At 33.4% G+C, this 13,609-nt stretch overlaps 1 protein-coding gene across 2 annotated transcripts; it reads left to right on the top strand.

The window, feature by feature from the left end:
* Positions 1-6,256: 6,256 nt before the first annotated feature.
* Positions 6,257-13,297, top strand: LOC123548500 (phosphoenolpyruvate carboxykinase, cytosolic [GTP]-like). Of its 2 annotated transcripts, none has more exons than XM_045335800.2 (8): positions 6,257-6,415; positions 8,145-8,405; positions 8,726-8,910; positions 9,217-9,426; positions 9,721-9,911; positions 10,149-10,362; positions 10,617-11,021; positions 11,254-13,297. In XM_045335800.2, exons 1-8 carry the CDS (start codon positions 6,372-6,374, stop codon positions 11,709-11,711), a joined length of 1,968 nt encoding a protein of 655 aa, XP_045191735.1. In that variant the 5' UTR covers positions 6,257-6,371; the 3' UTR covers positions 11,712-13,297. The 2 variants fall into 2 exon arrangements, with proteins under 2 accessions (XP_045191735.1, XP_045191736.1); XM_045335801.2 differs by lacking the exon at positions 6,257-6,415 and adding an exon at positions 6,441-6,917.
* The last annotated feature ends 312 nt before the right edge of the window (positions 13,298-13,609 follow it).

The raw sequence follows: 13,609 nt of genomic DNA, 5'->3' as shown, positions 1-13,609 counted from the left end.
CTTTGACTTAGTAAAAAATGAAAGTTTGTGTCCCATATATCTCAAAATGTACTTGCCCTAGAGTCATGAAACATTAGGGGATTGTTATATAGCATGTAAAGTTGTGTACCTGGTGTTCTTTCTGGAATTTCACTCAGCTAGGCCAGAGTTATGGTCCTTCACTTAGTGGGAAAATACACATAAAGTATAAAGTGCTTAAAAGTTGCATAATATTTATACTTTGGAAAATATTTCACCTAGAGTACAAAGTACCGTGACAAGAGTGGGGATACCTGTGTCCTATGGATATACATCTAGTTTTATTATTAAATCCGACAACTCATAGGTTATTTGAGAAAAATTCAAACATTTGTTGTGGTTGGTCATTTTTCCAGTATTGTGTATAACATCATTGATAGCGGTCAATGTTTGGATTTTGTATCAATAATTATGTGACTGTGTTTTGGCCAATATATAGATTTAACAGTTATATTAATTATCCATAAATCAAGTTTAGAATATCATAAAATCACACATAATTTTAGATATCTTTAAAGGACTTATTGATACCATGTAGTATAATTTCAGATTTCATAAAATTAAAACATTTCATTTAATTGAATCCAACCTTCTTTGAAGACTTAGAATTGGTAAGTCACACTTGAGTGAGCAACTGACCTCTAAAGCTGTTGTCATTACAAGCTGGCCAATCAAACTCTGTGACCTAGCTTAGAAATAACCTCTGACTTTAAAATTATTTTTTCCTAATTGGGGCAACTCTGGCTGAATGCGCAAGGCAGATTACATATTACTAAACCAGAGGATGGAAAAGTAGCTGTTTTGAAACATGCCAAACATCTTATTTGTCACAAAGGTTAACATACATTGTTACCTTCGAATGCATGGTCAATGTGTGAAAACAAACCCCACTGCGACCCTCTAATTGTGCGCAACAAATTCACGCATTGAATGGTACACTACATGTGGACATGGACTGACCGGGTCAGTGTGTATAGCCAGTGTTTCTTAATTGCCGTATTTACTCAACTTGATGCCTATGGGAAATATATAATTTCTTTGATTATGAGAATCAGAGCTCGAGTTTCGAGAAAGTTTTGTGGTAGAAAGCTGCATTATACGATTCTGATACAAATATCAAAAAGAAATCTACAATTCCCAGTAGGGAAAAGGAGAAAATTATTTTTTCTAGTTTTCAGGGGAGATAACTCATGAAAAAAAATTATCAGGGGAGGTAATCTAAAGGAAATTTTTGAGAACTTCTGTCACTATATAACTTGTCAATATGCACCTTATTTCTATCGTTTGACATTTTCAAAGCTTACATTATCAAGTTGTATGTACGCTTTTGGTGAAATTGAGGCCTATTATGGGTTGTCATCCTAATACCTTAAATTATAACTAGTGAAAACAATGTATACAATGCATTTTATGTTATAAAATACATTAAATTAATTAAATGTACTAAATGTAAATTGACACCCGAACGACAGTTAGTTCGTTATCCTCATATAACCGAGAAATCCTGTGACGTGCATATCAGCTGTTTACCTTAACCTTGGTTCAGCTGTTTTTGCCAAAAATAATTGTTTGGTAGATTATCTATTTATAGTTTACATGGCCTAGTTTTATACCAAAGTTAAGACGGTCCATAGTGTGTTGTTTAAGACAGACAATATTGTTTTTGTTTGTTTGACTTGTTTTACCAAATATTTGTGACAATTCGGTCATTTTAATATGTTAAAAACAACACATTATATATTTTCAATTTCCATTTAGATCACAATTTCCGCAGATTAAGTGACTGTTTTCACTTGCAGAATCTTTCCCTTTCGTGGTCGCTCTTTTTAACCCACACCATGCACATGCAGTTCACAAAAATTTCCGTTACAGTTGCTGATAATTTGTTTTGTTGGGTATAAAAAAGACGCAGACACAAGTCATATAGTGATCGACTTTCCAGCTTTGATGGTGGAGGAACTCTATGCATTATTTCATCGCTGACGGGCACCTGGCTAGAATCACCCGTGGGCATTCCGTAAGACAGCTGGATGGCTTCCTCACATGAAGAATCGTTTACGTCTCGAGTGACCGAGGCTCGAACCCACATTGCCTAGTGGTCCTTTACCAAAACTGTTCAAATTATGCGGTAAGGGTCAAGTGTTTTGAAGTTGATCAAGGTTGAAAGCATCTCCGAAACAGCAAAGTATCACGGAACAAAGAGCTATAAAAATAAATGTAGATTCTATTTTATATTTCTTTGCACGGATCAAGGTTCACTTCGCCGACTATTAAAAATAAAAACTTCCATTAAAAATATATACATATGTATAGTAGTGTCCAAAAACAATGTCGTTGAACTTTGTAAAAGGAAGTCAATGTCACAGAAAATGCTAACCTCACACTATTTCTGACCGCCTTATGGACATTTAGTTATGAGCCGCCCAATCTGCCATATTTCGTAATGAAATTTCAGAAACAGAGGATGAACTTAGGGTTTTTTTTTCAAATGCAGCTATATAGATCAGCCTTCATAAATGTTCTAAATTCTGAACTATTCATGTACACGTATTGGAATTTTTAAATGCTTAACATGTAAGTAAGGTTGCCTTCATTCAAATCGCCAGTTTTTTATATTTATTTTTTTTCAAATTAGCCGTTTGCGTCATGGATGTCGTTCACTTAGACTTAGTTCGTGCGCGTTTATACGCTTTTTTCCCAGTTTTCCCTTACTGTGGCTTGTGGACTATACCTGAATAAACGCACACGAAATAACATATAATTCTTATAATTATTTACATATTTTACATTTATAATCTACTTGCTACAAATATATGAGGTTCCTTTCCAAGGGTATACGAAATTCATATATTATCAATATTGGACTACCAATCTTTACAATGACACGTTAAATGTAATTCGCCTTCCTGTAAAAATACAGTTCCTGTGTTTTATTTAAAATATTCATAAATACAAGAAAAAAAATCGCAGGTTCGTGTCTATCCAGTTGTGAGAAAAGGGAATCTTAGCTATCATTGAGTGTTCTCTTTGAAATTTTGTATTTATTTTTATAGCTCTTTGATAGGCCATATTCACCCCAGAAAAAGTTTGAGACCGTCCTCAGTGTTTTCAATAGGTATCAAACACATAACCACATTTACGTTAGCCAGAACTTAGATACAGATACAAGAATCTTTATTTTACGTCGGATAAAGTATAACAAAGAATATTAGCTCATAAGCTATTTCCCGACAAACAAAGAAACAGGAATTAATAAAAAATAAAGCGTCTAAAAATAAAGATAAGCGAAAGTTAGGCTTATTAAAACATAAATTACATTGCAACAGTTAAGAATGGCATGGTTATATGACTAAAAAGAAACTTACATGCATAGCACATATAAGCACAAAACTGTAAAAAAAATAAGTACATATAAGTAAAAGACATACATACAATACACTACATTGTGAGTTTATTGCATAGAAGGTGCTAATTTTGGCAGCAGCTATACATAAGAGACAAATAAAAGGCACAAGAATTTTTTGAAGGCATTTTAAGATTTAATGAATGCTAGTAGCATATTTTCTAAGGTTTGTGTAGCCTTTAGCACCTTCCTCTAGATCATATAAAAGAAAGCACATAAAAGACTAAGTTTAAAGCACATAGAAAACTAAGTTTAAAGCACAGAAGGCTGAGTTTAAAGCACATAGAAGACTAAGTTTAAAAACATCAACAAACAAACAGTATACTGTTCCTACTGCAAACCAGATCACTTGGCTCTTACTGACGTTTGACTGTCTAATTTGCCCAGTCAGTGTACTCGTCCAGCTGACAACAGATAAGCTTCTCAAGTAGGCGTGTACATAAAAGCAACAATAAAAGCAAATGCGAAAGAACATTGCAACGAAAATTCTACAAAGTAAACCAAATCTTTAAGGAAAGAAAAAGCAAGCACATGCAAAGCAGGACAACAGATGAAATGAACTTGAAATAAACAGCATGATGTTGTTTGGTACCTTAAGGGGACGCATATTGCTACATTCACAGTTCATACAGCAATGCGGAAGGGGTGCATATTCAAGTAATCGATGGTGGGAAAACAAAAAACATATTCCTAAACTGATATAATACTAATGGACACCTGTAATATTCAGTATTTTGTGGATAAGGATGTGGTACTATGAATGTAATAGGAAAACAGAGGTCTTTGTGAAAGTACATTCAACACAAAATATTAAGCTTTTGTATAAGGAAAATACAGGTTTTTTTTACAATAACAGTGTTCCAAATAATGTTGAAGGGATGAGATTTTCTTTCTAACACACCAGGTTTGCTTAAACATGTAAAAATTTAATGCCACGTCTGTTCATCTCGGGATGGACGCCATATTTCTCATTGATAAAAAATGTAAACAAAAAAATCAGAGTGGGATTAGCATTGCAAGGGCATAACATGACATTCTACACAATGAATACCTTAGAACAGATATCTAAGATGCTACACAGGTCAGGCGGGTTAAATGCATAATGTCGATCACTTGAAATTCATCTTGAAAAGGTGGTTAATTTTAGTTTGTTTACATGGTTTTTAATTTTCCCACGACTTCTCGGCGATTCACTGCAAATGTATTACTGCGCCGGACGAAAGGTAACTCTAATAAACAACGGGAGACAACTTAGGTGTCAGCACGTGTACGATTTTAAAAAAAAAACATGTCGATGATTATAATTTCTTATCAAATAATGAATCCTATTCAGATATTCGTCTTTAATATTCGAAAATTATTAATTTCTGTTGACATTTGTCAAAAAATATTACTTACAGTGGACTACTTTGCGCATCAAACTGGTTTCCGCTTCAGTTGTGAGGCACTTCCGTTATACTTTTTGACAACAATAACAAAACACAAAATGAATCAATAAAGTCACTTATAAACCGACTGCTACTTAAATCAGTGTAAGTAAAGTTGTTGTTACAACATTATACATGTTCGTTACGTTATGAGATAAAGTTTATCTCGAACTGCATAATCCATTAATTACGTTTAGATGATATTGCATTTACAACTTATTTGACCCCGTTTTTTTACGTGAATGACAGCATTCTCGTGCAACTCGTGCAAACAGAGTTATGAAAAGTATGGTGGAGAATTCAAGGACAAATTATAAATGACATTAAAGTGAGGATAACTGTATATTCGTCCAGTTTTGATCATTGACATTCCTGCTGTATATTAGTAACTTTTGTGAACAAAATTAGAATGTTGCTTTTGCACATATACACATTGATTGGACCTCTCAACCAAATTTCATACCTTATTTTAGGGATTTTAAAGACAATACATTTTCAAAGTTAATTGAATGTGTTTTGATATTTAAGCGCATTGTAGTTCATGAATACCAAGTTAAAAATTAATAATGGCAACATTTCTAGGCCTTTATTGTAAGCCACTAGACTTCTGTAATGATAAATGTTTAATGTATTAAGGGGAATATACTCTTTTTGATTTGGAATGTGGCATTCCTTGACCACCGTATCTTTTCTTATGCACTACTTTGTAAACAAACTAAATAATGTGTTTTAGCTCACATATGCAAAATGAAAAGCAAGACAGTGAACTTATTTCACATTCTTTCTTTAAATTAGAATCTGTAGGACATTGATAAATGTTTGGACAAGGTGAAGCACTATTATTTTCGCACCAAAAAGTCTTAATTGTTGACTTTGAATGTACACAAGAAGTCTTATGTAATTCAACAATAACTTTCTTGTTTCAGTTTTTCTCATTTTTATTTTAGTGAGCAATCCTTTGTGTACTTATAACAGTTGAAACAGTATTCGTTTCATTTACCAAAACCTTGTACTTTTTTGCAGGTAAATTTTATAATACCCCACCCACTTTTTTCTAATTTCAAAGTATGCGTCCCCTTAAAGCAAAGAAGTATATATTTTTATAACTCTTTGCCTAAAGCGTCTTTTTTCTATGCATTTTATCATCAAGGCACGTTAGTGTCTTATGTAGCGAAATATTAAACCCAAGTAGCCTAAAAAGAAATCGTCCTAATTTAATGACTTGTAAGTCGGTAACTGCGGCGTTCCATAGTTTAGTTATCGTACACACGTTGTTTGCGTATATTGATTGAAGTAAAGCACTCACCTTGACTATTTTTAGATCTATGATGCAATAACAACCATAGTTCTTTTCGCATGTTATTTACGTCTTGATTCGCTTGAGTAATTCGGACAACGAACGTGAAAAGTATAAAAGAGCGATCGGTCGGAATACAAACCCAATCGTCCAAAAGCACCGGTAGTTGATCGATGTCGAAGCAAAGCTAGTTTTGAGGAAAAAGGAATCTTTTGGTACAGAAAGAATGGGAGTTGATAATAAAACGACACTCTTGCAGTCAACAGAAATGTAAGTACAGATTTCTCTTATTTTTACAACTGAAGCGCAGTTTTAACTTTGTTGTGCGTTTCAGTTTGAATTTTTTTATTTAATTTGTCTAACATTTAAATTTTAGCGTTAATCAACTTAATATTAGGATTTTGGGTATTTTCCGGATCCCGATCAGCTGTTTCTTTCAAGGGCAAGGTCATTTTCTCGTCCAATGAATTTTACGCTTTTAGCGACCTTGACTTTAATTTGTGTCTATCCAATGAATAAACAACCTGACTGACACACCTTTCACTAAGATAAAAAGTAGTTTTCCTCGGCTATCTATCTGTCGCCGTTAATTGACGAGCGTGGACGGATTTAGTTCAAATTGCAACTTTCAATTTAAAAGTATTTTCTGGTTAAAATTTACTGACGTTTGCTTTTTTTTTCGGTGAGACTTTTATGTGTAAATAAAATATCACTCCGCAGCCACATCACTCAATACCGGCGAAGCCATGGTTGGTGTTTCGAGAATTCTACGGTATTTCTTCCTATATATATTTTTGCAGTTAATTATAATATTGTTTTTATATTTATAGAGCTAAAAAGTATTACTTGTAAGCTTAAACTATATGAATTTTTAGTGTACAGAACCAATAATGATTTTACTGACACGCGATAATTTAAGCGTCGCGTAAACAGCTGATACTCAGAAAGAGGCCCAATAAGGGGTAAATATTAACTAATTATCGATAGTTTGCGTATATTTGTTTAAATGGTTTATTTCCTAGCTGATAAATATTGCAGTATAAATTTTAGGTATATTTTGTTTTACAACTTGTGTGTTTTGCTGAATTTCTGTTAGAAAAAGTTGCAAGTTGTTGACAGTTACAACACTGTCACTGACAACAGGATCAAGTTCAAGGTTTTTGTAAAAAAATTACCAGTTGACAGCAAAGTTGTCACGTAGTATGCTGTCATCCAAGTAGTTAAGGAGAATACTTAATGAGAATACGAGGGTATTCCTATTCATATTTATCTCTACAAAAAATAAAGTGATAATAAATATTACTGGTAGCCTTACTCATTTGGCTTATTATATGATCTGATATTTTATAGTTGTCATCCCTCTAAGCATTACCTGTATGTCACAGCTCCATAATATAAGACCAAGAAATACTCTTCACATCACTTTTTATAAATTTGACAGTAATACAAGAGCTTTTTTTACCCGGTTCTGTTTTAACGTGTTTGAAGTGGCAATAAAAAACTGACAATAATTTACAGCATAAAAACTATGAGAAACATGCTAATCTTACCAAGAAGAGATAGCTACAAAATGACCTTGCAGAATAAGGGGCGCGGGAAGGAGATCCTGTTAAAAAGATACCATGAAAAATCGAAATATCATCCAATTATGTTAAGCTTATTTTCTTAGGGTAGTTTATTTGCTGGAAAACAAAATATTATGGTATATTGCATAAAAATTAATTTATTGAATTAACAAAAAAAAACACACATTTTATACAGGCTGTTATTAAGAGGATTGACAATATTATAAATTTATATAGATAAGCCTTGATGAACTTTAAAAGTGTAGATTCACATGAAGTGAAGCAAATATCATGCTCAAAACATGATGCCTCTTGCACTTAAAATTGGAAGGTCATTTAATCCAGGTCTCTGCAGTGCATATTTAAAATATTTCTTGCAGTCAGTATTTATATTCTGTTCTATTAGATTATTAAAGAAATGATTTTAATTTCAGGTTTGCCTCTCATTATCTGAAGGAGGCAGCATCTTCTGCTAAATATGCGAGCAAGATAGATCCACAGAGGCGGTATGATATTCTCTATGGGAATATAAACAGACTGCCGAGCAGGGTTCGATACTTTGTGGAGGAAAACGCCAAAGTGTGTCAGCCTGATGCCGTGCATATCTGTGATGGCTCGGAGAAAGAAAGAGAACTGTTGTACTACATTCTGCAGCGTGATGGGACCATTAGACCTCTTCCAAAATATGAAAACTGGTGAGTATTTTTAGTATACTATTGCATTTTTTTGCTTAGTACTAAGTGTATTTGAAAAGAGCCTTGATCTTTCTGAAAAGGTTTGTTAAGCTTACCTGTCAACTAGAATAAAGTTCACTGTTTATTAGAACTAAAGTTTAAAAAAATCAATATATTTATAGATGTATAGGTGTTTAAGTTAAGGAGAGATGCAGAATTGTGTGATTTTTATTAAGAAGCAAACGAAAAAGAAGGAAACTCAGTAAAGCTCTAAATATTTTTTTTTTTATTTCTGTTGTATGTTGTTTCATTTTAGTGATATTATTTTAATATGTTTGTAGTTGGTTAGCGAACACAGATCCGGCTGATGTCGCCAGAGTTGAAAGTCGCACGTTTATCTCTACGCATGAGAAATATGACACAGTACCACATACAAAGGAGGGAGTGAAAGGAACGCTAGCAAACTGGATGTCACCAGAGGACATGGAGACAGCTCTAGATGCGAGGTTTCCCGGCTGCATGAAAGGTATGGTATCCTTATATTGTATTTATAACCAAAGGTTTTTAATTTACTGTAGTCTGGGTGATATTTCCATCCATTTATTTTCATTATATTTTTGAACAGCTAGAATCATAAATTTAGAATTAGCTTGATCATCAATCAGTATTATGCCCAATAGTATGACCAGCTGTTGATGAAAAATCAGCTGATCTATATTTTTTTTTTGACCTATAGTTGTATTTTAGAAACACATTGCTACAGAAACAGCTGTTTGCAAAACAGTTTCTATTTATTTACCCTGTTACCGTATTTGTTAATGTTGTACTTCAGGTCGCACCATGTACGTGATACCATTCAGTATGGGTCCAGTTGGTTCTCCCTTGTCAAAGATTGGTATCCAGCTCACAGACTCTGCTTATGTTGTTGCCAGTATGGGAGTTATGACACGGATGGGCTCAAAAGTTATAGATACGTTGAAGGATGGAGAGTTCATTAAATGCCTACATTCCGTTGGTCGACCTATTACCTCAGCAAGTAGTGGTAAGGATAAAATTACGTTCCCTTTCTTCAGTGGAAGCCTGTTTATTTTCAATAATGATTTCAAGAAAATTTCAAAATTTGATCAGAATTCATGTTCAGTAATTCATGTAAAAAAGAATTGTATCAGAAAAAAAATCTTTATTTGAAATAAAATTTCAAGTTTAGTTATCAGTATTTTGTTACAGTAGTGTCTCATAAATAAGATATTTTATTTGGATTTAAGTTTGTTTCCAATATTAGCTGAGATAGTTTTTTTAGACAGCTAAGTGAATTAAATTTTATGATATTTTACAGCGGAAGTTGTGAAGAATTCTTGGCCGTGTAATCCAAAGGAAACCATCGTAGCTCATTTACCAGAAAGGAATGAAATCTGTTCATTTGGAAGTGGTTACGGCGGGAACTCATTGCTCGGGAAGAAATGTTTTGCTCTCAGGATAGGCTCAATTCTTGCCAGACGAGAGGGCTGGTTCGCCGAACACATGTTGGTGAGTCTTCAGTTTTGGAATGCAAACTAGATTATTTAATGTTACAACATTTATGTGTATGTATAGTTATACTGAGCGTAACACTCCTAAACATAATTTGTAACCCTTTAATCGCTATTTTTGAAAGATGTAAGAAAATGATATCAAAACAAATGAAAAATGTGCAGTAGACTAAAAGGTTTGCATTGAAATTGCTTTACAAATGAAAAGTTCAAGACCAATTTATATTTACTCTAGATCATGGGTGTGGAAAATCCAAAGGGAGAAAAGAAATATTTTGCAGCAGCATTTCCAAGTGCATGTGGTAAAACAAATCTAGCAATGATGGAGCCTACATTACCAGGATACAAAGTTACCTGTGTAGGCGATGATATTGCATGGATGAGATTTGATAAGAATGGTCAGTTGCGTGCAATCAACCCAGAAGCTGGCTTCTTTGGTGTTGCACCAGGTAAGCATATTGTACTTTCTGCTTCATTCCATTCTCTTGTAATGTATTCCATACTTTTAATGCAATATTGATGCAAAGAGTTTTTTAATATTGACTTCCAGCATTGTCTGATTTTCAACCATTAACAGAAAATTTTTAGAGAATTATTCGAGACATACTAACAGCATTGATGTATAGTATGTTAAGTTTATAAAATCTTCAGGAGTTTCCATGTAGTGAAAACATCTTTATGTTTACTCTCTTTAATTATCCAGGCACTTCCATGAAAACCAATCCTAATGCCATGAGAACCATAGAAAAGAATACAATATTTACAAATGTGGCGAGTACGAGTGATGGAGGTGTGTACTGGGAAGGCATGGAAGAGGAGCTTCCTGATAATGTATCCACCACCTCGTGGCTCGGAGTCCATGACTGGCATAAGTCCATGGGAAAACCTGCGGCTCATCCAAATTCACGATTTTGTACACCTGCTAGTCAGTGCCCAATTATTGACGATCAATGGGAGAGTCCAGAAGGTGTTCCGATAGAAGGTATCATATTTGGTGGACGCAGACCAGAGGGTGTGCCTCTCATTTATGAGGCATTTGACTGGCAGCATGGAGTGTTTCTAGGAGCTGCACTGAAATCCGAAGCTACAGCGGCGGCAGAGCATAAAGGTACAGTTTACTATTGGTTTTTACTTTTAAAATATATTTGTGTTGCATGGTGTTAAGAAGAAAAAACGAAACTTCTGTAAAACCTCTTCTGTCATCAATTTGTCTAGATTATCAAAAGCAGCCCTACTGTGTAAACTGGTAACATTCCATTGACGGTAGAAATTTGGCAAATTCTTTGGTAGAGGTTATTTCATCAAATCTATTTATATGTGATATATTTTTTTCATTCCAGGAAAGGTAGTGATGCATGATCCATTTGCGATGCGACCGTTCTTTGGATACAATTTTGGACACTATCTCGACCATTGGTTGAGTTTCCAGGAAAACCCAAAGTGTAAATTACCAAAAGTCTTTCACGTGAACTGGTTCAGAAAGGGCTCAAGTGGATTTCTGTGGCCAGGGTTTGGAGAAAATTCTCGTGTATTGGACTGGATTTTCCGACGTGTGAATGGTGAAGACTGTGCCGTGAAATCGGCTGTAGGTTACATTCCAAAAGAAGGCTCAATTGACTTGTCAGGTCTGAAAGAGGACGTCAATATGAATGAGTTATTCAACTTGCCAAAGGACTTTTGGCAAATGGAAGTGAAAGAACTGGGCAAATATTTCGAGGAGCAGGTTGGTGAAGACCTCCCACCAAAAATACAGCAAGAACTGAAGAAATTGGAACAGAGAGTTAACACAGAGTTATAGTTGAAACTGAAAAAAGATGCAGTATCTGATTGATGCAGGACAAGTTAAAATAGGACCAATATGTGTCTTGACTGTTTGCAATACTTCTGTGTTCACATTTCATTAGAAGTTGAGCGTATGTAAAATGATCAACTATCGGGGCAACTGAACTTTCCGCGGAAAATGAACTTATTTGGGAAACAAATCGTTCTATATTGTTATTTTATGTAGCTTGCTTTTACTAGATAACATTTTTATCACGGTATTTTATATGTAAATAGTCATTTTGTTAGAAAAGGTTACGTTGAATACATCTTAGAGGCATTTAGATGTGGGTGTTACTTTTTTCCATTCCATATAAAGCATTGAAATAGTTTCCATGAAGCTGAGTAAATGGGAAATGATTTAATTATTTTCACGTATTGAGGAATACGTAGATGTTACTTTTTATTGTTGGTTTCATTCTTTTGGTTTGAGAACAGTTTAAAATTAATTTATTAACTTTGGGTATACTGTAAGGATGTTACAAATTTCTGGGTTTTTTGTGTTTTTTTTTTTAAAGTTTATTTTATAAAGGTGTAAACACATGCACACCCATAAATGTGTGTAAGATTTTGGTGTAGAAAAGTATTAGGGGTTATAATTTATACCTAGTAGTGAACATTAATATATTTCATATTGTGTTAATCTATGTTCTTAAAGTATGATTGTACTTGAGTACAAGCCATAATCTGGGTCTCTTGTATGTATGATACATGTACCCAGCGTATTGATCTGTGATACTGTGAAGGTCTATTAAATGTACGATGTCGCATTAAAAGGGATCATTTGTGTAAAACTCGTTGAACTACGCAGTTTTTTTATTTTTTTTTAGAAAATGTTATTTGGTTAAAGAAAATGTATACTGTGCAAGTACAATAGAATAACTACATAAAGAACAAACAGAATAACTACAATATAAAATGGTTTTCTCTGAAGAGACTGCTCAAAACATTTATTTAACTAGTCCCTTTTAAGGTGGTTGTTCACAAATCATATTAACATAAAGGCTAGTTTTCATCAGTATTAAGTTTTCATTTATATTATGTAAATTTTCTGTTTTTAATAGACATTCTTTGCATTTCTGATAAATCATGCTTTTAATGTTCATTCTAAAATCATGCTTTTAATTTTCCATTCTAAAATCATGTTTAAAAATGATTGCATTTTATCCTCTTTTTTTTATGATTTTTTTTCTCTCCTTTTTAGACAACTATCATTATTTCTAATGAATTATGCCTTAATTGTTTATTTCTATAGTAGATAATTGAATTTTGTATAAAAAACACGCATTTTATTTTTGTTGTTTTAAGTGGGCATCATATCATATATTATCTTTGTTTTATTCTTATATTCCATATTATGATCTCAGTCAGCTGAACATCTATCGTAGATTATATTAATACACCTTAATGTTCTTCAAATATTGCAATGTAGGCATAAGATTTTTGTATCTGACAAATTTTTATATTTGTTTAGTTTTATAAAAATCAACTTGTTGTATATTCGTATATTGGGTCGATGTTCAGGTAATCTGAACTAAATAAAGAAATGTTTTAAATTTGAAATTGTTTTTTATGTTTCCCGTATAACAAAGTGATTATGCAGTCTACATACTAGTATCACAGGCCTTTATGTAAGAATACAAAAGTCACACTTCAGGAGAAGCAAGTTAAAATTTTCTTGAAATGAAAAAGCCAAAGAAGAATTAAGATCTTTAAATCCAGCTTATATGAAATATGCCAAGTTGCATTTTAGCTCAACTTTTCGAAGAAAAGATAGAGCTATTGCACTCGCCCCGTCTGTCGCCGTTGGTTAAAGTTTTTGATAAAAGTCAAATGTATCTGTTACTGTCGAAGAATATCTCTTGTTACTGTCAA

This window comes from Mercenaria mercenaria, chromosome 6 (assembly GCF_021730395.1).
Source record: "Mercenaria mercenaria strain notata chromosome 6, MADL_Memer_1, whole genome shotgun sequence".
In the NCBI taxonomy this organism is placed as follows: domain Eukaryota; kingdom Metazoa; phylum Mollusca; class Bivalvia; order Venerida; family Veneridae; genus Mercenaria; species Mercenaria mercenaria.
Note: the sequence above shows the minus strand (reverse complement) of the source record. Positions and strands in the feature narration are given on the sequence as shown.